This window comes from Prosopis cineraria, unplaced genomic scaffold, assembly GCF_029017545.1.
Source record: "Prosopis cineraria cultivar Desert tree isolate PC_DT_omini unplaced genomic scaffold, ASM2901754v1 PC6, whole genome shotgun sequence".
In the NCBI taxonomy this organism is placed as follows: Eukaryota; Viridiplantae; Streptophyta; class Magnoliopsida; order Fabales; family Fabaceae; genus Prosopis; species Prosopis cineraria.
The window spans coordinates 30077104-30102617 of NW_026555337.1; the positions used below are offsets into that span (position 1 = coordinate 30077104).

The 25514-nt window shown below is 33.9% G+C and overlaps 1 protein-coding gene and 1 pseudogene across 1 annotated transcript; one reads left to right on the top strand and one right to left on the bottom strand.

The window, feature by feature from the left end:
• Positions 1–336: 336 nt before the first annotated feature.
• Positions 337–1306, top strand: LOC129314058 (cytosolic sulfotransferase 15-like; annotated as a pseudogene).
• A 6836-nt stretch (positions 1307–8142) lies between these two features.
• Positions 8143–14288, bottom strand: LOC129313112 (uncharacterized). The gene is made up of 3 exons (XM_054956012.1): positions 13353–14288; positions 8769–8837; positions 8143–8315 (listed from the first exon to the last, which is right to left on the bottom strand). Exons 1-3 carry the CDS (start codon positions 14194–14196, stop codon positions 8272–8274), a joined length of 957 nt encoding a protein of 318 aa, XP_054811987.1. The 5' UTR covers positions 14197–14288; the 3' UTR covers positions 8143–8271.
• Positions 14289–25514: the final 11226 nt, after the last annotated feature.

Below are 25514 nucleotides of genomic sequence, written 5' to 3' on the forward strand. Positions count from 1 at the left end.
CTTAAGGGCCAAATTGTACTATCTATTATAACAAACTTGGATATCAAAATAACCCATCAAAAACTTAAAAATAAAACAATCAAATCATAACAAATCCACCAACAATCAATAACAAAACAAAAGTTTAATCCCAAAAAATCCCAATCTTATTAAAAAAATGAAGTCATAGCTGTTAACAAAAACAAAAGTCACAATTTTAAAATTTTACTAATATTTTATATTTCCCAACCTCCTATAAATACTGTATAGTAATTAATTAACTATACCATAATTTTAATGGCTCTAACTCCTACCACATCCATCACAAAAAACCACTTAAATGTTGTCTTTGAAAACATGGCTGCTTATGACGTCTCAGATGAAAATCTTAGCCAAGAACGCAAGGAATCACTTCTTTCTCTTCCTAGAGAGAAGGGTTGGCTTAACCCATCCATTTATCTCTACCAAGATACATGGTATGTAGCAAATCGAGTACAAGCTGTAAGCTCTTTTCAAGATCATTTCCTGGCAAAAGATAATGATATTATTATAGCTTCTGCACCAAAAGCTGGCACTACTTGGTTGAAAGCCCTTGCTTTTGCGATTGTAAATCGCAATCGTTTTCCACCTTCACAAAAAAACCATCCTTTGCTCTATTCTAATGCTCATGAACTTGTTCCTTTCCTTGAGTTCAACCTTTATGAAAATAACCAGATTCCTGACCTCTCCAACTTGCTTGAACCAAGACTTTTTGGCACCCATGTTCCATTTCATTCATTGTCTGATACAATTACCAAGTCCAAATGCAAGATAATCTATATTTATCACAACCCATTTGACCAGTTTGTGTCTTGTTGGTTTTCCTTCAACAAAATTCTACCACCAACATTACCCAAATTATCATGTAAGGAAGGCTTTGAGAGGTATTCCAATGGGACTATTTGAGTATGGTCCATTTTAGACACATATTTTGGGTTATTAGAGGCAAAGCACAGAGACTCCAACCAAGATTCTATTTTTAAAGTTTGAGGATTTGAAAAGAGACATCAAGTTTCACTTGAAAAGAGTGGCTGAGTTCTTGAATTGTCCGTTTGACTTGGAGGAACAAGGAAATGATGTCATTGAAAGCATCATTGGGCTGTATAGCTTTGAGAAGATGAAGGAATTGGAGGTAAACAAGACAGGAAAATTTTTGCAGAGGTATGAAAACAAGGACTACTTTAAGAAAGGTGAAGTAGGAGATTGGATGAATCATTTTGGCCCTTGGATGGAAGAAAGATTGTCCAAAGTGATAGAAAAAAAGTTTGGTGGGTCTAGTCTATTTTAAAACCTCTCTTTAACCATTTAAACTGTATCAGCCTATAATAATGTCTTCCTGCAAAGGGCATATTGCGCCAAGCCCCCCTGCATGAAATATGTGTCATAACATCATGATTTCTCTCATGTTCCAAACATGTATGTTTTGGGTTTATTTTTCCTTTATTTGATGTCAGGCGAAGCTAGTATCAGCTTAATCTTGTACTCTCTATGGTATTCATTATGTGAATATATATTTCATATCATATTTTCCTTTCCAGAATTGGACTCACATGGAAAATTGTCTCTTGTATTAATTGATCATCAAAAACACATTTAGTTGACATGGAAAATATATATATATATATATCATAGAGAGATATTATATAAATTAGAGAGTAGTTAACAAAGTTGTTTATGCAACCCCCTTGTTTCTTTTAGTTTTAATTAGTACTTAATTATTGTAACAAATCTGAATTAAAATGAATTAGTAAAATCATGTAATGTCCTACGAATGTGTAAGGTGTATGGCTAACTAATATTTTTTTTTTTAGCTTACTGATATGTAGTTAGGCTTAATTTACTCTGGTTTTTAGACATACAACATCAATACTATAAAGTCAAAACTTAAAAGTTATATCGAAAAGGACTCATCTTCACAGAATCATGACTTAACCCATAAGCAAATTGAAAGATTGAATCGAATGTTCATGACCTTAGCTTTCTACAATATGTATACTTTTTCTTGGGTCTAATACAATGAGTTTTCCCAGTTTTTCATACTTGGACAAAACACACTGCAATTAATACACATTTTGTTCATGATTAGTTGATAGCTAAGAAAATTGCTCTGTTATGCACCTTCAAAAGATTAGGTTGCTGATTGTCTTACGTACAAAAGCTTTACCTTCAGTACTTTTTCTTACTCTTAGAGTCAAACTCAGTCTAGCAATTGCCCTACCTCATTTGAGGGGATGTTATATTTGCATATTTCTATATATTTTATTCTATGAATGTAACATCCCAGTTTTTAATTCCTTAATTTCTTAAGCTTAAATAAAGATAATTAAGTAGGTTGATGTGGTTGTGGTCAAAAGAGAATAATAAGTGTTTTTAGTTGGAGTTTCAAGTATAATATAGGTTCAAAGTGAAATTGGGTCACTTGGGGACTAAAACGCGAAGAAAAATAAGCTAAAAAGCCTCTATGCCACATGCAACGGCGCGTGCGTGATGTGTCGTGATGCACAAGGCCATCAAGTAAGAATTGTCTTTCTCTGTATCACATGCTGCAACTTGTGGGGACAGGCGCCGCGATGCACGGTGCAAATTCTGCAAAAATGATGCGCGATCTAATACCAAAACCATAAAGGAAGAAAAGGAAAATGGAGGAGACGCATATTTTCTCTGTTAGGGCACAACCTAAGGGAGGATTTGAGAAGATTTAAAGCTCTAAATCATTCAAGGTAAGATCCTTAAACTATTCTTCCCCTGTTCTCTTTAAAATCATATTAATATAGCACAATAAACTTTAGGTAATCGTTTCTCACGAACGGGTGTTGTGGGGTGCCTAACACCTTCCCCACGCTCAACCGACTCCCAAACCTATTTTCTATTTTTGCAGACCATCCTTATCCACCTTTAATCGGTTTCCTAAGATTTTTTTCAAAATCTTGGTGGCGACTCCCATTTCTTTGGTCTTCCTTCCAAAGGCTGGAACCTTCGCTCTCTTGCCATTCGCGTCGCATTTTTTGGGTGCGACATGTGACATACACCATGATGCATGCAACACAAGCCACGGTGTGTGGCATAGTGAGAAGAATCTCACTATTGATTACATGCTTTACTCTAGGCTGCCATTCCTCCATCCGTTCCTTACCATTTAACAACCCAACTAGTCAAAAATACTAGCTTACCAACCAAAACCACAATTAATCCACTAATTATTAATTTACTCCTAATTAGTAATTAGTTTCCCAAATTAAAAGTTTGGATATCACATGTGGTAGCTAGAATACCACACTGATCAAGTTTTAATGTTTGGATAACCTCTTTTTGTTAGAGATGAACATTGTGAATCAGGGCTTTGACTTCATGAGTGAAAGAGTTTCCTTTATGGTGGAGTTTTTAAGAGTTTAAGAAAGAAAGTTCTGTAGGTAGGATACAAGAATTTTTTGAAACATTAGAATATTCTATGAGGTTTTCTATTTTTTTAGAGAGGTGTTTTTTTACAGAGGAAGGAAGGCGATAGAAGGAAAAGGCTGAAAAGAGACATACAGGTTCAAGGGTAATATTAGAACTTTCTACAAATTCACTTATATTTTATAAATTCTCCTTACTCACTGTTTATCAATAATATCATGCTTCTATCAATAAAATTAAAATTTCTAATTTTAAAGTTTGTTGAGACTTTACTTGAATAAAATGATCCCTTTGGGACTTAAGTGTCGTTCCCCCTTAAAGTTTTTCTTAATTTCGATGAAATTTATTGAAAGTGACTTTATAAATAAAATCAAAATGGTATTCTTTAGCAAACTTTGGATGTTTTGTTTTTTGTTCATTTTTAGTATAGTTTATGAGCTACTGCCGTCCTTTACAAGTATAAGATATTTTTAATCATACCTCAATAAGTTAGTTAATTATTTTTCAACTAATATTATATTTTCATGTTTTGCACTTATTTAATAAAATGTCTTACTTAAAGGTTAATAGTTAAGTGGTTTATTTATTAAGGATTTGTTTGAAAAAATCTTACTAAGTACCTGTATCATAAACTAAAAATATTTTATATTTTTAAACATTCAACCTTATAAAATTCCTTAAATTTTTTATCAGATGAAGTACCAATTTTTGAGAGTGCAATATTTTAATTTTTGATGAAAACAATGATTGAGGAATCCAACGACGGGCACAATGATCCAAACATTCCTGATTACAATGCGTTCGTGTTCTCACTAGTAGGAGTAATTTTTTTTTTTTTTTTCCTTTTTTGGGGAGAAACTCTAGTAGAAGTGGTGAGAACGTCCTATATAAGTTGCATTGTTTTTTCCCCCACCTTTGTATTCTCGATTTAATTAAATGATAAATGGATTCACATTTCAAATCTAACAAAAAATGTATAATTAAAAAGAGTTAAATATTTAGCCTTCTATATTTAATATATTTTTATTTAATTATATTAAAATATATAAATTTTAATATGTTAATAATATTAATAACAAGAATTTTTTACAAAATAAATAATATATTAAAAATAACTCATCTTAATTTTAATTGAAAACAAATATGTTGTATATATAAAGTTAAATATATAAAATAAAAAATATATACTTATAATAAAATCAAAGCAAACTTCCCAATCAAGAAAATAAACATAATCCCATCAAAGCACATCGAATCCACCAATAAATCTTAACAAAACATTAAATTACTCCCAGCAAATCACAACAAATCCGCCAGAAAATCACAAGAAAATCTTTCTGCTGTCACCATGCTATTGTTAATTTCAAGTAATCGCTTGTACCCGCAAAACGATAAAGGAAAAATCGGTGAACAGTGTAAAGGGTCGCATAGAAAAACGATAGAAGTGAAAGCGATATTATAAAAACATTCTTTAAAAATGTCTTGCCTAGGTTTACATCACATGATTTAAACGCTATTTAATATTATTATATATTTTATTATTGAAGATTTTTTTGCAAAATATTATTGAAAATTCAAACATTAATTTGTTATATTATTGGAGGCTATTATTTTTATTAGACTCAATTCTATTATTTTTTTTAAAAATAATAATTAAGGACCTTTTAAAAATATTAATTTCAATTAAAGATCATAATATTTTGAAATCTCAGTTAAGGACCATAGTCCTTAATTAGGATAAAAAATATAGTTTGTGAAGTAAGATTCACTAACGTTACTTAGAAATTCACTAATCCAACTCGAAAAAATTACTAACATATAGTTTGTCACACCCAACTCAAAAGGGATATTAACGCTTAAAGGAGGCCCAAACCTATGCATATGTCACACCCATACTGAGGGTATGACCATTGTGGAATCTGATATAAACTCACATTCCATAAGCCTTCTTTAACCAAAGATTTAAACAAAAATATTAATAAATAATTTATATATAATTATAAAATTTGTAAAATTTTAAATATTTTATAGAAATTTCGTCAGAATCTTCCTCATGATTGGACTTCTCAAAATTTCTATAATAGCGAAACCTGTCAGCCAATCTAGCATGTTATATATAATATTATACATATATATATATATATATATGTATAATATTATATATAAAATTAATTAATATTATAATTTATAACATATAACAACAGGTCATAAGTGACCTGTCATGAGATATTATAGTTAACGACAACTCAAAAGGGACCTGTTCTTAAAAACCCTCAGCTTTTCGTGTAAAATATTTTTATACATATAATATTAACTAAAATTTAAATTTTAATTATTTTATATGATTTTTTAACAGCACATGTTGTGATTATGATTAGAGTAATTCATAAATTAATGACAGTCACCTCAGAGTTGTTGTTGATTTATTGTGTTAATATATTCATTAGTTAATATATTAAAGAAATAATATTAATATGGCAATAAATTTAATATCATATATTAAATAACATAAATATATTATATATAATATTTTTATTTATAGTAATATAAATCATATTAATAGTAATATATTATTAGTATAAAAAATATTAACATTAGATATATATTATAATAATTAATTATAATTATATTTGTACACATGTATAATTTTGTAATATAAAGACAAAAAAAGGGTATATATCACGACATGTATTATCTCACCTATCATGATATATGTTGATGAATAGAAAAATAAATTAATAGTAATAAATAATAACTAATATTAATATAAATAATAATTTTATTAATTGGAAAATAAATAATATTAAGAAATTAAAAATATATATTACAATAATTAATTATAATTATGTTAACACACACACACACACAAAATTTTATAATATAAAGACAAATAAAAAAATGCTTATATATCATGACAGGTATTATCTCACCTGTTGTAACATCTCAAAATTTTAAGACTTGGGTTTATTTTAAAATAAAATATTTATAATTAAATTAAAATTAAGAATAATTTGATAGAGATCCAAAGTTTGAATTTTACTAAGCAAAATTTTGATTTTATTTTATTCTTAACTATGGGAAAAGTTATCAAAATTGACCAAGGCTTTTGTACTACAATAAAAAATATTGAACCCTTTCTTATAATTTTTCTCAAATTGTTTTAAGATTAGTTTTAAAAGGGAAAATCATGCAGAATTAAAAAATGAAACAAGAAAGCAAAGGAAAGAAACGTGAGATGGATGAGAGGAAGAAGAAAGGAGGAAGAGAGGAAGTAAGGTTCAAATCCTGGAGGCTTTGTAGTCATTGTGATCTTAGCTACATGATAGGTAAACTCCCTACTGTAATCTTTTTTCTTCCCTCTAAGTTTTCTTGAATTTTTGGAGGAGGTAAATTTTAGATTTTGATCCCAAAAGCTTTATTCTTGTAAGCTTTGATTTCCTTGGGTCCTTGAGAGGTTGTTTTGAGTCTTTATATAGTGTTATAATGTTTTGAGTGAGCAATTGGATGAAAATTAGAGTTTTAGGGTAAAAGTCAAATATTAAGAGGTTGGGTTTTGCTCCTCAAGGTTTAAGCCTATTTGATTTAGTTATAATTGTGCTATTTGAATTCAATAAGATTTAAATTAAGCTTTAGTTTTCATCGTAAGGGCTAATGGTGAAAGTTGGTGATGCTGAGTGACGGTTTTTAGTTAATTAAAAATTCTATGGTTTGAAAATTGGCCTAATGGTGGCTACTAAATTATTTTAGTGGATAAGTGACACTATGAGAATAGATAGTTTAATACATAGACCATTGAGATTGAATATGGCTCATTGATCTAAGTCGTGTGGTATGAGTTATAGTCTTCTTTTATGTTATTTGCTATGAAAAGTGATGTAGATCACTTATATGCTGTAGGAAATTGTTGGTGGAACTTATTGAGAAGTTAAGGAACAAGCTAAGTCTAATTTTGTACAAGGGGAACCCTTTTGGTACCAAAGGGTTGAGGTAACAGGGAAATTTATATTTCTTATTGCTTTATTTAGCTATTTTTGAATAAATATTACTAGCTATCATGCATTACATGTTTTTAAAAGATTAAATGTGCTTTATAAGAGCTTATAGGGTACTACTTTGATAATAGTGCAAATATGTTTTCTATTTGTTTAACAACAATGTTTTTATGAAAACAAGATTGTTTGCATATATTGTAATTATAAAGAATGGAAGTTGCACTTAAGGATGTGTAACTAAGTTAGGTACTATAGATAGGTTAAGGAACCATTTAAGGGAGAATTATAAATGTTATACTAACTTAGAGTGTTGAAGTGGTCAATACTCGACAAAGGTAGACAAGAGTAAAAGGCATGATGTAACACACCAAAATTTTTTTTTTTTAAATAATTTAACTCAACCATAGTTGGGTTACAGCCACCCAACACATTTTTATATCAATAATTTCAATATAAAATATTTTATAATCGGCTTCAACTCACACACTATAACATTTCAGATAAATTTTTACCTCCCACATGCCATTAGGCTAAATCACATTTGTCCATCTTATACTCCCAACAAGTAAACTAAATCACATTTGTCCATCCTTATACTCCCAACAAGTAAAATAAGCAATTTAATCAATTTTCAACACAAGCCAGTTATTTGACCTTATAATCATGCCATTTTAACCAATCCAAAGTAAACCAAATATTAAAATTACAGTCATCCAAATTGTACCAAAAATAGAAATAGTTTGAAAGGCATGATTACATTTATATATTCATATAATTGACAATAAACAAAAAGCCCTAATATTGGCAATATAATACATTATAAATCATAAATTAAATACCCAAAAGAGACAGTGGATCTATACCACTAAGCCTCTGGGACTCCTCCACGTGTCACTCTTGGCTCTTCTCCTGAAAATTGTTAACCACATAATGAGACTCAAAAGTCCCAGTAACCAAAGCCAATTTATGATAGTGTATACAAACAGTTAAGTGTGTGCTTACTAAGTGAGAATTAAAAATAATATAATTCCAACAAATATAAGAAATATTATAATAAACACAAACAACCATCCTTATATCCCTCCATTAACCTCGAGCCGTAGCCCTCACTCGGTACTAAATTACCCGGCCAAAGGTAGATTAGCCCGAGCCCTTACAAACCACCTATTGAGCTCCAATAGGGGCGTACCACGTGGCACATAAATACAACAATAATAGCAAGTCTCCCAACACCTCCCACAATAATCAAACAAATTCATAATAATATTGCACAATTATACAATATTACAAAATTCATAATTTTCTCAATAATCACCCAATTAACATGAAGTAACACTAATCACAAATTAAAAGCATGGTTACCTTGTGGCTTTTTCAATAAATTATTCCTTAAAATTTCTCTCTCACCACAATCTTCACCAGTAATACAATCTACAAATAACATATTATTTATAAATATTAGTTTCAATTTTTGAAACTAATAAAATAATTCTAATAATAGAATTAAAAATATAACATAATTCCTAATCTCAATCTTAATACAAATCTATAGTTAATGCTATTAAGTATAATTTTTAACTCCTCTTTTAATTATCAATAAACATTAATAATCTAAAAATCAACTTCTAAACTAATTTCTATTATCAAAATTTTCTTTTTATTTCATAAATTCGTACCTAAAATACTCAAAAATTAAAAATTAAGTCTCTAGCTTAGAATCATAATCCTATAACCATAATAATTCATTTCTCATCCCAAATAATCATCTAAACCTCAATAAATCAACATATATTTTCAGATCTAGTTTAGAATTTGATCCATAAGCCATAAATTCAAAGATCATTAACAAATTTATACTCTATAACATTTATTATACTACTGACAACCTCAAAAACCATATTTATTCAACATAAATTCATCCCTCTTTCAGATCTTAAATTTTCTACCACTACAAACTCAGAAACTAAAGAAGAAGGATGACTAAGAAAAATTTTTAGAACACTTACTTAGTCTTGAAAAGCTTAAAATCACACCCTAAATATCCTATTAAAAACTCTTACCTTAAAACCCAGCACCGGTGAATTTGGCTCACAGATGCTCTCTCTGCCGAAGCTCACGCACGAAAGAATAATGAAGAAATGAAGGAACAGGTGAGTTTTTATAAAAATTCAGTGGGTCCCACATTTTTTTTAATTATTTCTCTCTCTTCTTCTTCTTTTCTTTTTATTATTATTTTATTATTGTTACTGTTGAGGCGGCGGACGAAGCAAATTCGTTTTCTTCTTCTTCTTTCTTTCTTTTCCTTTCTTTCTTTTTATTATTATAATAATAATAATTTAATAATATTTTATTTTTTATTTATTATTATTATTATTATTATTATTATTATTTTTATTTATTTTTTTATTATTTTTTTTATTTTATTTTATTTTTTTTTGCATACCTTTTTTTTATAATAATAATTTAATAATACTTTTTAAAATTTTTATTAACCCAAATTAACTATTAAAATTTAAATTGGGATGTTACAATTCTCCCCTCCTTTTAGAAATTTTGTCCTCAAAATTTAAAATTAATAACTATTAACTACTCACTTAATCAAAAAGACGAGGATAATCACGTCGCATACTGTCCTCGGTCTCCCACGTAACATCACCTGGAGTTGTGCTCTTCCAGATTACTTTAACCAATCTAATGGTCTTATTTCTTAATTGCTTGTCCTTATAATCCATAATCCTTTCTGGTTCAGCTCTGAATGTCAAATTCTCCCTGAGTTCAATTTCTCGGGTTCAATTATATGGGAAGGATCTGGTTGATACTTTTTCAGTTGTGACACATGGAATACGTTGTGTATTCCAGCAATTTGGGGTGGTAATGCTACTTGGTACGCTACTGGTCCAACTCGTTTTAAGATCTCAAAAGGCCCCATAAACCTTGGTGTCAACTTCTTAGCCTTAATAGCTCTTCCAACACCAGTTACCGGAGAGATTTTTAAAAATATGGTCACCTACTTCAAACTCAAGCGGTCTTCTCCTCTTATCCGCATAACTCTTTTGTCTACTTTGAGCTGTGAGTAATTTTTGCTTGATTAAAGCAATCTTTTGGGTAGTCTCATCAACAATGTCTGGCCCCAAAACAGTTCTCTCACTTAATTCTGTCCAACACAGTGGCGATCTACATTTTCTTCCATACAATGCCTCATAAGGTGCCATCTGAATGCTAGAATGAAAACTATTATTGTAGGCAAATTCAGCTAATGGCAAGTGACTATCCCAATTACCTCTAAGCTCAATGGCACAAGCTCTTAACATGTCTTCAAGAGTTTGTATGGTTCGTTCCGTTTGCCCATCGGTCTGGGGGTGGTAAGCTGTGCTAAAACTCAGACGAGTACCCATGGCTTCCTGTAATGACTTCCAAAAGTTTGATGTGAATCTCGGATCACGATCAGATACAATATTTGTCGGCACTCCATGCAATCTCACCACTTCTCTTATGTAGATTTCAGTTAATTTTTCGAGAGAATACTTGATATTAGTAGCCAGAAAATGAGCTGATTTGGTGAGTCGATCTACGATTACCCATATAGTGTCATGACCAGAAGATGTTCTAGGCAATCCTGTAATGAAGTCCATAGAAATGCTGTCCCATTTCCACTCTGGAATATCAAGAGACTGTAGCATCCCGGCTGGTTTCTGATGCTCAATTTTGACTTTCTGACAAGTCAAACAACGAGTTACATGTTCAGTTACATCTCTCTTCATCCTTGGCCACCACCAACCACGTCTTAAGTCATGATACATCTTAGTTGCTCCTGGGTGAATGGTATATTTACTCTGATGAGCCTCCTCAAGTAAGATATTTTTCAATCGAGTATCATTAGGCACACACACTCTACCTTTATATCTTACGACATCATCATCGGTCACATCAAAATGTTCAGCCTTTCCAGCCCCAATCTCTACCCTAATCTTATTCAAATAATCATCCTTCTGCTGCGAAATTCTGATTTCTTCCCAAAAATTATTCTCAAATTCAGTAATATGTAGAGCAGCCAAACGATTTTCGACTACTTCTACATTTACTGCATGAAAACTACTCCATAATTCATGTTCTCTGACCATCATGTGAGCAGTATGTACAAGCTTCCTGCTCAGAGCGTCGGCGACTACGTTAGCTTTCCCTGGATGATACTTCAACTCAAAGTCATAATCCTTCAAAAACTCAATCCATCTGCGCTGTCTCATGTTGAGCTCCTTTTGATCAAACAAATATTTTAAACTTTTATGATCACTGAAGACTTCAAAAGAAGAACCATAAAGATAGTGCCTCCAAATCTTCAAGGCAAATACCACAGCAGCAAGCTCCAAGTCATGAGTAGGGTAATTTTCCTCATGAGGTCTCAACTGTCGAGAGGCATAAGCCACTACTCGATCCTCCTGCATCAATACACAACCTAAACCTTTCTTAGAAGCATCAGTATACAAGGTATAAGGAGCAGTTGGAACAGGTAAGGTGAGCACCGGTGTGGTGGTCAACCTCTTTTTCAGCTCCTGGAAGGCAACTTCACACTCGTTCGTCCAAATAAATGGAGCATCTTTCCTGGTCAACTTAGTCAAGGGCATTGCAATTTGTGAAAAACCCTTAATGAAACGACGATAGTAGCCTGCAAGACCCAAGAAACTCCTAATTCTGTCACACTTCGAGGTTGTTCCCATTTCATCACTGCATCTATCTTACTAGGGTCCACTGCTACCCCTTCTTCTGAAACAACATGGCCTAAGAATTTAACTTCTTTAAGCCAAAAATCACATTTGCTCAACTTGGCATAGAGCTTGTGCTCTCTTAATATCTCCAAAACAATTTTAAGATGTCTAGCATGGTCCACCTCATCTCGAGAATAAATAAGTATGTCATCAATAAAGACTACAACAAATTCATCGAGATAAGGCCTGAAGATTCGATTCATATAATCCATGAAGACAGCTGGGGCATTTGTTAACCCAAACGGCATCACTAGGAACTCATAGTGCCCATATCTAGTCCTAAAAGCAGTTTTAGGGATATCCTCTGCTCTAACCCTCAATTGATGATACCCTGATCTTAGATCAATCTTAGAAAACACCGCTGAATTGACTAATTGGTCTAACAAATCATCAATTCGAGGTAAGGGGTACTTGTTCTTGATGGTTACCTTATTCAATTGTCTATAATCAATACACAATCTAAGGCTTCCATCTTTCTTTTTCACAAACAGTACCGGTGACCCCCATGGTGATACACTCGGTCTGATAAACCCCTTCTCTAACAACTCTTCAATTTGTCTCTTCAACTCAGCTAACTCCGATGGAGACATCCTATAGGGTGCCTTAGAAATAGGCCCCGTACCAGGTACGAGTTCAATCGAGAACTCAACCTCTCGTTCTGGAGGCAAACCGATCACTTCAGTAGGAAAGACGTCAGGGAATTCTCTCACTACTGGAATCTGATCTACACCTTCTTCAATCTCTGCCTTGATTGAGAAGAAAATCATAAAAGCTTGACAGCCCTTTCTTATACACTGTTCTACTTGAGCTGCAGACAACAACATAGGACTTTGGGACTCTACAGGGGTTACAGTAAGAGCTGAGAGTGACACACTCTTTTTCTGACAATCAAGTACAGCTCCATTTGCAGACAACCAATCCATCCCCACAATAACATCAATCCCAGACAAAGACAAACAAATGAGGTCTATGGTGGTCTTTCGACCCTCATACTCAACCTCTACATTTAGACATGCCTTAGCAGTCCTTACAGTCAAACCAGCAGGAGTAGAAATCTTCACATCAAAAGGTAAGGTACACACAGGCAATTTACATCTTTTCATACATTCATCAGACACAAAAGAGTGTGTAGCACCCGAATCAAACAAAGCACAAACATCATTATCAAGGATTCGGATTATACCTCGGATAGCATTAGGGTTGTTAGCAGCCTCTGGCCCAGAGAGGGCATACACTCGTGCTGGTACTGTAGGTCTCTGATCATTACCCCTATTTTGGTTTTGATAGCAGAATCTAGCAATATGACCAGGCTTCTGACAGATGTAACAAACCCAACAATCACCAGAATGAAACTTCCCACACTTACTGCATGCTTGATTACTAGCAGCACTAGGAGTAGGATTAAAGGTAGCTGGGCTCCTATAGGACCCTTGACTTCCACTCTGATTCCCTCTGTAGCTCTGGCCCTTATGATAGTAGCCCTTCTTCTTCTGATTTCTAAAGCCTCCAAAGATTTGACTGCTCCTCTTCTCTACTCCACCAATGGGTCTGGTGTGGATAGGGGGCTTCCCATGAGGTTCTTTCCTCCTCTCTCTATCAGCTTCTAATCTAGCCTCTCTCTTCCTCCGAGAAACTATTCGAAGCTTATTGCACATCTCACTGAATGTCTTGATCTCAAAAGGGGCTAACTGTTCCCTTAGATCAGGCCTCGCCTTCTCTAGTAATCGTTCAGCCATCCACTCCGTGTCTTCATGTTTCTGGAGGTAAGTAGAGTATTTAGATAATTCTGAGAATTGTTCAATAAATTCATCCTCATCTAAATCACCCTGGCGGAATGCATGAAACTCAGCCTCCTTTTCTGCTCTCAGTGCAGTAGGAAAATAATTCTCGAACAATATGGCTTTAAAATCTTCCCAAGTAAGAGAGGAATCATCCTTCGGTCCTGATGTTTCCCACCATTTCTTAGCACTCTTCTGTAGTAGGAATATTGCCAGCTGCACCTTTTGATTAGAAGTGCACACAACCATACGAAAAATACTCTCCAATTGATCTATCCATTCTTCAACCACCGCTGGCTTAAGATTTCCATCGAAAGTAGGAGGATTAAACTTACGAAAAGTACTCCAGATCTTTGTGATCGTGGATGTCTGTTGCTCAGAGTGGAGACTCACATTCTTCGGACTAGTCTCATGGTGAGAATAGGAAGGTAAGCCTTCATCAGCAGATTGGCTCGCATTGAATACCTTGGTATGGCTTCCTTCTTGTTGGCCATTTCCCTCTCGGTTGTCATTCTCCTTATATTGTCTTAAAGCGGCCAACTCTTCTTCTTGTCTCTTCATGCGGTCACTAAGATTATATAGTAGATCCATCATTTGCCTCATGGTTGGCTCATCCTGCCTTAGTTGTGACTGTATGGGCTCGCCCTGCCCAATTTGTTGCTGTGTGGGCTCCGGTTGTGGCAGTGAAGGTATGTCATTTCCTATTGGCTCTATAGAATCACCGGCAATTTCGCCACCTCTCCTAGTTTTGGACACCATCTCTCCCCTCCTAAAGGATGGAAGTCACATAATTAAGTTAACACTAATCTCAAGACAAGAAAAATAATGGAGAAGTATTATGATTTACTAATGTATATTGCCAATAAACTAGGTTAATGTATAACAATTTCATAATTTATAAGAATTTGAAACATGTAGCTCTGATACCAAAATTTGTAACACACCAAATTTTTTTTTTAAATAATTTAACTCAACCATAGTTGGGTTACAGCCACCCAACACATTTTTATATCAATAATTTCAATATAAAATATTTTATAATTGGCTTCAACTCACACACTATAACATTTCAGATAAATTTTTACCTCCCACATGCCATTAGGCTAAATCACATTTGTCCATCCTTATACTCCCAACAAGTAAACTAAATCACATTTGTCCATCCTTATACTCCCAACAAGTAAAATAAGCAATTTAATCAATTTTCAACACAAGCCAGTTATTTGGCCTTATAATCATGCCATTTTAACCAATCCAAAGTAAACCAAATATTAAAATTACAGTCATCCAAATTGTACCAAAAATAGAAATAGTTTGAAAGGCATGATTACATTTATATATTCATATAATTGACAATAAACAAAAAGCCCTAATATTGGCAATATAACACATTATAAATCATAAATTAAATACCCAAAAGAGACAGTGGATCTATACCACTAAGCCTCTGGGACTCCTCCACGTGTCACTCGTGGCTCTTCTCCTGAAAATTGTTAACCACATAATGAGACTCAAAAGTCCCAGTAACCAAAGCCAATTTATGATAGTGTATACAAACAGTTAAGTGTGTGCTTACTAAGTGAGAATTAAAAATAATATAATTCCAACAAATATAAGAAATATTATAATAAACACAAACAACCATCCTTATATCCCTCCATTAACCTCGAGCCGTAGCCCTCACTCGGTGCTAAATTACCCGGCCAAAGGTAGATTAGCCCGAGCCCTTACAAACCACCTATTGAGCTCCAATAGGGGCGTACCACGTGGCACATAAATACAACAATAATAGCAAGTCTCCCAACACCTCCCACAATAATCAAACAAATTCATAATAATATTGCACAATTATACAATATTACAAAATTCATAATTTTCTCAATAATCACCCAATTAACATGAAGTAACACTAATCACAAATTAAAAGCATGGTTACCTTGTGGCTTTTTCAATAAATTATTCCTTAAAATTTCTCTCTCACCACAATCTTCACCAGTAATACAATCTACAAATAACATATTATTTATAAATATTAGTTTCAATTTTTGAAACTAATAAAATAATTCTAATAATAGAATTAAAAATATAACATAATTCCTAATCTCAATCTTAATACAAATCTATAGTTAATACTATTAAGTAAATTTTTAACTCCTCTTTTAATTATCAATAAACATTAATAATCTAAAAATCAACTTCTAAACTAATTTCTATTATCAAAATTTTCTTTTTATTTCATAAATTCGTACCTAAAATACTCAAAAATTAAAAATTAAGTCTCTAGCTTAGAATCATAATCCTATAACCATAATAATTCATTTCTCATCCCAAATAATCATCTAAACCTCAATAAATCAACATATATTTTCAGATCTAGTTTAGAATTTGATCCATAAGCCATAAATTCAAAGATCATTAACAAATTTATACTCTATAACATTTATTATACTACTGACAACCTCAAAAACCATATTTATTCAACATAAATTCATCCCTCTTTCAGATCTTAAATTTTCTACCACTACAAACTCAGAAACTAAAGAAGAAGGATGACTAAGAAAAATTTTTAGAACACTTACTTAGTCTTGAAAAGCTTAAAATCACACCCTAAATATCCTATTAAAAACCCAGCACCGGTGAATTTGGCTCACAGATGCTCTCTCTGCCGAAGCTCACGCACGAAAGAAGGAATGAAGAAATGAAGGAACAGGTGAGTTTTTATAAAAATTCAGTGGGTCCCACATTTTTTTTAATTATTTTCTCTCTCTTCTTCTTCTTTTCTTTTTATTATTATTTTATTATTGTTACTGTTGAGGCGGCGGACGAAGCAAATTCGTTTTCTTCTTCTTCTTCCTTTCTTTTCCTTTCTTTCTTTTTATTATTATAATAATAATAATTTAATAATATTTTATTTTTTATTTATATTATTATTATTATTTTTTTTTTTATTATTTTTTTTATTATTTTTTTTATTTTATTTTATTTTTTTTGCATACTTTTTTTTATAATAATAATTTAATAATACTTTTCAAAATTTTTATTAACCCAAATTAACTATTAAAATTTAAATTGGGATGTTACACATGATCTCGGTGGGAGTTCACCAATGAGGAGCTGTGGACTTGTGATATTTTATGCCACATTGCCAATACTCAATATTGTCTACGTATTGTGGGCTTAATGTACTAAAGTGGTTAGTATATTGAGTGTTCAACACCTCTCAGTGGGGAAGGAAATCTGACATATAGAGTGTGAGATTGAGTGCCTAGGCCAAGGAAGCCCTTACATAAATAGTAAGTTAGATTGGCTTTAGGAGGGAGTTAGCTTCCATTGCTCAGAATTCACGTCAAAGGGGCACAAACAGTTTGGTAGATTAGATCATGCCTTAAATTATGTTTGTTGCCTCTATAAGGTTTTCTTGTGAGTTAAAGAGTATCAGGGGGCATTCTGTTGGTCAGGAAAGGCCATATCAGCCTATATCATGCATTCATGCATTTTAAATGGCTAAATTATATACTATGTTGAATCTATTATTCGTTTATTTAATTATGGCTTACTTTAATAATAATCAATATACATTTTTCTGTTACTAAGATTGTGGTTGTCTCACTCCTTTCTTTACAATATTTATAGGTCCAGGCAAAGGATCTAGCAGTGGATGTGAAAAAAGAGCCAAGCTAGGGGTTCGCTTGTGATTTGTAAAGAACGGCATCCCCTTTCTTTTCAGCAAGTAAATTGTAATGTATTTAGGATTAGGGTACCAGTAGGATGTAACTATACATATATGTGAATATGTGTGGATTGTGTGCTTGTGTATGAATTTTTGCTACTTGTAGACTTGTGTTTAGGAAAATTAGTTCTGATACATGGGTCTGATGAATTCATTTGATAAACCAAGTTTTCACTACAAGCAAATATTTATTTTGATGAATATATATGAATATGTGTGATTCTACATGCAATTGCAAAGTTGTTGCATTGTGAATTGTATGGTAAGGGCAAACATATATCTTGGATAGAGAGAGTAGGTGTGTGGGCCTTACGGGGATCATTGAACTAAGTGAAAATGTTTAGCATGTGCATTTATATAAATACATGATGGTTGGATTATTTTTTACCACTCTTGTATGATTTGTGCATTTTAAGAGTTTAGGGTCCATTTTAAGAAATGGCACTTGGGCGGTCAAATTTTAATGTATGGTGGTTTTCCATCATTTGAATATTCTATTAGGTACTCTTAGTCCTATTTGACGTGTCCAAAGTGTTCTTATAAGTTTGTGACCCTTAGATGAGATTTGGACAATTTGAAAATAGTTTTTACCAAAAAACTGTACTTTTGCATCCAAGTGTTCAAATCTCAATCCAACTGTTGGATTTCTCTAAAATTTGGGTCACAAGTAAAACTTTTTATAAGCTTCATGTGGGCTTTGGAATCATATCGATCAGACATCGAGTGGAGAAACAACATACTCTAGAATTTAGTCTGGAGATGCTATAATGACAACAATGATATTGGGACATGCACAAATGTTAATTTGTCCATTGAATCTTTTTAAAATTTGATACACTAGCAGTACTCTTGAAAGTGACAATTGGGCTCTGGAATCACTCTGATCAAAGGTCGAATGACAAAATGGTGCACTTTAAAAGTTGGTTTATAGGTGCTATCACTGTCATGTCATGACAGCAAAAATGTTCAAATTTATAACATATCTAAATTTTAATCCGATTATTGGATCTTTTTAAAATTTAGAAACACTACTAATACACATTAGAAGTGATGTCTGAGCTTTGAAATCATTTCAATTAGAGGCCAGATGGTGAATTGGTGCCTCACGGAAGTTTGCCTGGGAGAGCTGTCATGGCAACAGGTTAATGTTGTTATGATAGCAATTAAATGCCTCTGTTTGCCTAGTTTGTTTTCATGCACTATACCGTAATTCTTCAGACTTTTTGAAAAAAATTTAATTTAAATGTATGTTTGCTATTGTGTAGATTGTTTGGTATTTTAAATAATGAGAAAATGAATGACCATGATGAAGAACCAGGAAAAATGCAGCAAGTAGAACCCAAAAGCAAAACTCCCTAAGCTATGATGGAATCACAGGTATACCAAAGGCATACAGATTACTGTACACCTCAGAGTACACCGTTGAATCAAAAAGTTTCCTATAAAGCCTCGCTAATGGGTTTTAATAGAGTAGCAAACAGTGACTACATTCATGAGGATGATATGCTAATGCATGAAGAACAGGACCCTGAATGGCAATTACTAGAACCTTCTGAGGAGATGAAGGAGCTGATGAAGATATATCCAATTGTGCCTATCACACGGGAGGAATTTTAGGAATGGTGCAAACCTTAGAATAATGCCTTAGTGATCAGGCTTCTGGGTAAAAGGTTAATGTTAGCAGAATTTAAAGCTCATCTTGAGAGACTATCGGGATTCACCAGCTTTGAAATTATGGATTTACCAAATAACTACTATTCTATTCATTTCTTAAATAAGTATAACTGGAAGATACATTACAAGCAGATACTTTATGAAGGTCCCTGGGTAATATCCAACCACTGTGTTCTGGTATAAAAATGGTCTCCTTATTTCGATCCTTTTAATAATCCTTTGGGTAAAGTAGCAGTCTGGGTGAGAATTCCTAATATTCCCATGCATTGCTATGATAAAAATTTTATTAGTCGGCTGGGAGAACGTATAGGACGAACACTTAAGGTAGTCATAAATACTGTATCAGATTCTTCATCGGCTTTAGCAAGAACAGAGAGGGGCATGTTTGCCAGGATTTGTGTTGAGCTTGATTTAGAAAAACGTCTAGTCCCTCGAGTTATTTGCACCTATAAATTATTTAACGTCATTTATGAAGGTTTGAACTTGGTATGTTTTGAATGTGGACGTTATGGACAAAGGGAAAACTGTTCATGGTAGAGGTCCACAAGCTCTCAGGTGTTTGAATCACCGATGGTAAAGATTCTTTCAGTTAACACCAACACCTCGCTGGAAAACAAGCCACCGGCTCGGGGGGAGATATTTGGTACTTGGATGATCGACTCTAGATCTACAAAGCATCAATTTTTGAGGAGGAAATACCCAAAGGAGCTGTAAAAAGATCAGGGGAACAAGATGACTACTGCCAGTAAAAGTAGCACACACCTACACCAATCGAGATTTGCTGCGATCGCCAACCTAGATATGGACGAAATGGCAAAGATTGATGGAAGTCATTTCATCAAGAAGGAAACTAATAGTGTGATAGATATTTCCATAAGGCAACCAGAGAGGGAAATAAGAAAGGCTTTTAGTAACCCCAAGATAAACCAGACCAGTGGTAGCCTTACATCTCGGATACATACTCAAAATCTTCCTAGGTCAAGCCCTAAAACACTGAGGAAGGAGAACCTCTCACCTAAGTAATGGGAGTAGAAAAGATTTATTAATTCATAGTGAGGGGAGCATGCCTAAGGCCATTCCAAATCTAAATGGGCCAGAAGAGAGTGTGGACCGTACTAATACAAGTCTCAGACAGCATATTGTAATACAAGGCTCTGTTAGCAAAATGGGCTCAAATTTGAGCCTAACTCTAGCCCAAAATTCTCAGTCCATTGTTAGCGTACATAATAAAGTTGGGGAGGGTACTTCTTTGCTTAATCTGACTCTACCCCCTACAGTTCATGTCGAGAATAGGTTGTTATCTGTGAACCATAACTTAAAGCCTCCTAACTCACCCAGATCAACAGAAGGCAGTGTGGAAGATTATGCACAACTTATGCCTAGAAATTAGGTGTACACAATGGTGGTAGAGAAACTTGAATCTCAAGCAGCTATCTCTAATGTGTAAGCTATGTTATTTTTTACTTCCTTTTATTATTTTTTTTAATGATTATTGCGAGCTGAAATTATAGAGGAGTGGGAAGTAGGAATTTCGTAGGCCTTATCAAAGACGTTGTTAGAAAACATAAGATTGATGTTCTTTGCCTTCTTGAAACAAGAGTAAGCAGCAACTAAGCAGACAAAATTGTTAGATTTTTGGGATTTAGCAACTGGATTCGAGTAGAGGCAATTGGCTATGCGGGTGGTATTTGGCTCCTTTGGAATTCAGATGTCATTTCTATTACCTATCTATCCTCCAATGTCAACTTCTACATTGTCATATTCAGAATAAGGCAACCTCTGACACATTCCTTTGTACCTTTGTATATAGGGAACCATACTATCTTAGACGCAGGGACCTTTAGGCATCGATTAAAGCTCTTGCCGATTCTATCGATCATGAATGGATAGTTTTGGGAGACTTTAACTCATTTCTATCCCCTGTTAGGGGGTAGTCTACCCAATATGCAAGTAATGAGTCATTTTCTAGATTGCATTCGAGAGTTAGAGTTGTTTGAGTTACCCTTAGCGGGAGACCGATATACATGGATGAGAAGAGATGTTCAGGAACATCTAGATTGGGTATTCTGCAATAGTTTGTAAGAGGAAACTCACCCTCTAGCCAAAGTTTTTCATCAACTAAGATTCAAATCAGACTATAGACTTATTATGATTGCGGATGGGGTCAATAGTGGTGAAGCTAATGGAAGGGGCCCGTTTAAATATCATGCAGCTTGGGCATTAGAGGAAGGTTTTGGGGACTAAGTCAAGAATTCCTAGTCTGGAAAATCATGGCTTGATGGTCTTACTTCTTTTTTAACAGGAGGCTGATGTGTGGAATTATAAAACTCTTGGAAACATTCCGAAATGAAAAAAGGAAATTATTAGGAGGTTAGGAGGTATTGATAGATCAAGACTTTCGAGGAACAAGACTGGTCTTTTCCGTATCGAACAAAATCTTTGGATCAAATACCAGAAACTTGCAGCCCAAAAAGAGGTTAATTTGGTTCTAAAAAGCTCGTTGCAAGTAGCTTCAATAGGGAGACAAAAAATTCTAAATTCTTTCATGCCTCGGTTAAAGCATGGCACAAGCACAATAGTATAAATACTCTTCAAAATGAACATAGAGAGTGGATTTCAGATCAGACTATCCTATAAAAACATGGCAAGTGACTTCTTCCATAAACTATATTCATCTGAAACTACCTCTCGTTCTGTCACATCTTGGCCTACAAACTTTCCTCTTCTTTCAGATGTTCAGATTTGTGAAATCAGCGAGAGGTATCTGATACTAAATTAAAAATGTGGCTTTCTCCATTGGTGCCTTTAAAGCCCCAGGGCCGGATGGTATCTCTGCACATTTGTTCCATATCCAATGGAACGCCCTGGGTTCTCAAATATGCCATTTTGTTAAAAAGGTCTTTTTTGATCTGGATAAGATTAGGGAATACAACTAGACCAATATCGTGCTTATCCTTAAAGTTGATTTTCCTAATTCCTTAAAAGACCTCCGACCTATCTCTTTGTGTAATGTTTGCCTCAAGATAGTGACCAAAATTCTTGCCAATAGACTACATGTGCACCTTGACCATTTAATCTTACCTAACCAATGCAGCTTCATCCCCAGTCAGCACACAGCAGTGACAATGTTATCCTAGCACAGGAGGCTCTTCATACTATGAGGTATAAATCTGGATAGAAAGGGTATATGGCTTTGAAGATTAATCTAGAAAAAGCCTATGACCGTCTAGAATGGTCTTTCATAGAGGACATTCTTACAAGTTTAGGTCTGGGACCTTCCTTTATTAATATAATAATGAAGTGTGTCTCTACAGCCACTATAAGGGTCCTTTAGAACGGGATAAAAACTAAAGCTTTCTCTCCACCAAGAGGAATACGACAGGGCGATCCTCTAAGTCCATATCTGTTCGCCTTATGTATGGAAAGACTTGGGCAACTAATTCAAAGAGAGTGTAATAATAGAAGATGGAAACCTATTAAATTCAGTGTCAATGGTCCCTACCTTTCACACCTCTTTTTGGCCGATGACCTTATCCTTTTTTGTGAAGCCTCTACTTCTCAAGCAACTCTGGCAAGGGATGTTTTACACGGGTTTTGTCTTGTCTCAAGGCATTAGGCTAATTTACTAAAATCTAAGATCTTTGTCTCTAAAAATGTCTATTTTAATAAAAGCTTGCAACTCAGCCACATATTAGATATTGGCCTTACTGCAGATTTAGGGAAATACTTAGGTATTCCACTAATTCATAAAAGAGTCACTAAGATAATGTTCTCACCCATCCTCACAAAGGTTCATCAATGTCTTTCCTCCTGGCAAAGTAGATTCCTAAGCATAGCAGGGAGAACTACCTTGATTAAGGCCGTTCTATCTGCTATGCCCTCGTGTCACATGCAAATAAATCTCTTACCATCTGGGGTGTTGACAGAGGTAGAGAAACTTCATCGAAGCTTTCTTTTGAGTCAACAACCAGAAAAAAGGAAAATCCATTTGATTGCTTGGGATATCATGAAACAGACTAAACCAGAAGGAGGGCTAGGCATTAAAGATCTTAAATGCCAGAACACTGCATTCATTATGAGACTCTATTGGGCCTTAATCACGAAACCATCTGTGATATGGGTTAAATACTCGAGGACCAAATATAAGTGTGGAGAGAATGAAATGCCTTCTGTCATCAGAAAGAGGAGGTTATCTGTAACTTGGCATAGCATTTGCGATGTATGGGAAACTTTCAAAGCGAGTGTGGGTCGAAAAATCAATAACGGGTTAAATACCAAGTTTTGGTAGGATCTTTGGTCGCCTCTAAACCAACCTCTAATACATTATGTAACACGCAATGAGAGTAGCCTTAATCCTATTGATATTGTTACTGATTTTGTGTTGCCCTCTGGAATATAGGATGTAAACAAATGCCTTCTATTTCTCCCACAAAAGGTTGTTAACAAAATTCTCAATGTTCGTATGCCAATAGGAAATAACCCAGACATGTTTAGTTAGCGAGAATCTAGAGATGGCTTATTCTCTGTGAAGTTAGCTTATCAATTTATCCATCATCCCGATAAAGGCCTGCCTAATAGTTTCCTAAAGAATCTCTGGCACTGGCCCCCTCTAGAAAGGATTAAATTCTTCCTATGGCAAGCTTCCCAAGAGAGGATCCTCACTAATTCTCTGTGAGTTTAGAGGGGGTTAGCCAAGAGAAACACTTGTTTTTTTTTAGTATAATTGTGAAGAGAGTGTTATCCATATCTTGAAGGATTGCTGTGAGGCTAAAATTTCTAGAAACATTTACTTAACCACAATCTCTCTTCTGTGTTTTTGACATGAGTTTACAGGGTTGGCTTAGGAACAACATGACAAACTCTTTTAGAAATGAAACTTTCAGCAAATGGCCGTGGTTCACAGTTTTTAGTCATGGATGCTGGCTACTTTAGAAAGCTAGGTGCAAAAAAGCTATGGAAGACAAATATACAAGACCTCTAGACCTGAAATTCCAATGCCTTTACAAGCTAAGGGATTCTGTAGTGTAGGGAAAATAAAATATGAAATATTCTAATGTGTGGATTCCAACCCCGCCCACTAAACCCTGTCGCCAGGTAATACTCTTAGAATGGATGTCAATGGTTCTGGTGACAACCAAAGGCATGCGTCATGTAGAGGAGTCATACATGACAAAGATGGAAATTGGGTTTTGGGCTTTAAACCCTCGTTGGGGTTTCTACCTTATGTATTAGCTGAAATTTAAGCTATTTGTTTTGGTCTTGAAGTTTGCTAACAATTTAATGTCAGTCAAGTTACCATATGGTCGGACGCTGCTAAGGCTATATCTCTTCTCAGAATCGGGGTTGATGATGACCACCCAATGCCTGTTGAAATCAATTCAACAAGAGACTTCTTATTGTCCTACTCTGACGTTAGACTAGCTTTTGCTAGTGTGAAACAAATAGGGTCGCGGACTATTTGGCCAAGAATGTTCACCTAGAAAGTGATAATCTGACCGTGTTGGCAAATGTTCCTGCTTAATGCAGCGATCTAGTTCTTGTGGATAAGCTACGGTTTGCTTAGTTTGTTTTGGGTTTATTTCCCTTTAGCTTTACGTAATTGTTTGTCTCTACTTCAGGCTTTAGCTTGCCTTACCTATTCAAAAAAAAAAAATTTTACGTTGGTTACTAGGGGGAAGTAAAAAAAAAAAGAAGAAGAGTAAAAAGTCAAACTTTCTACATTAGTTATTGTAATAACTAACATGAAAAATTGAGTTTTCACATCAATTTTTCATAATAACGACGTGCAAAGCATAATTTACACAACAATTATTTACAAAAAATCATTTTTAAATGTTTTTTTAACATCATTTTTTAATAACCATTGTTAAAATTTATTTTTTATAAAAAAATTATTGTTTTGCATAAAACTAGAACTTAAACCTACAATTGCATAGAATGTATAGCAAGTATAAAAGCCGACCAATAGAATCAATGACTGTACAACAAGTTACATCTATACTAAATATATATTTCTAAGATGAACTAAGATAATGTTGTCAAAAATTGTCCTGAACAATAAAGGACTAGGTGTGCTAGATATGTGGAGTCTCAAAGATGACAAAAAGATCCCCAATCCCCCTTACCTCATCCACCTAGATGAAAAGATGTAAAGAAATTGATG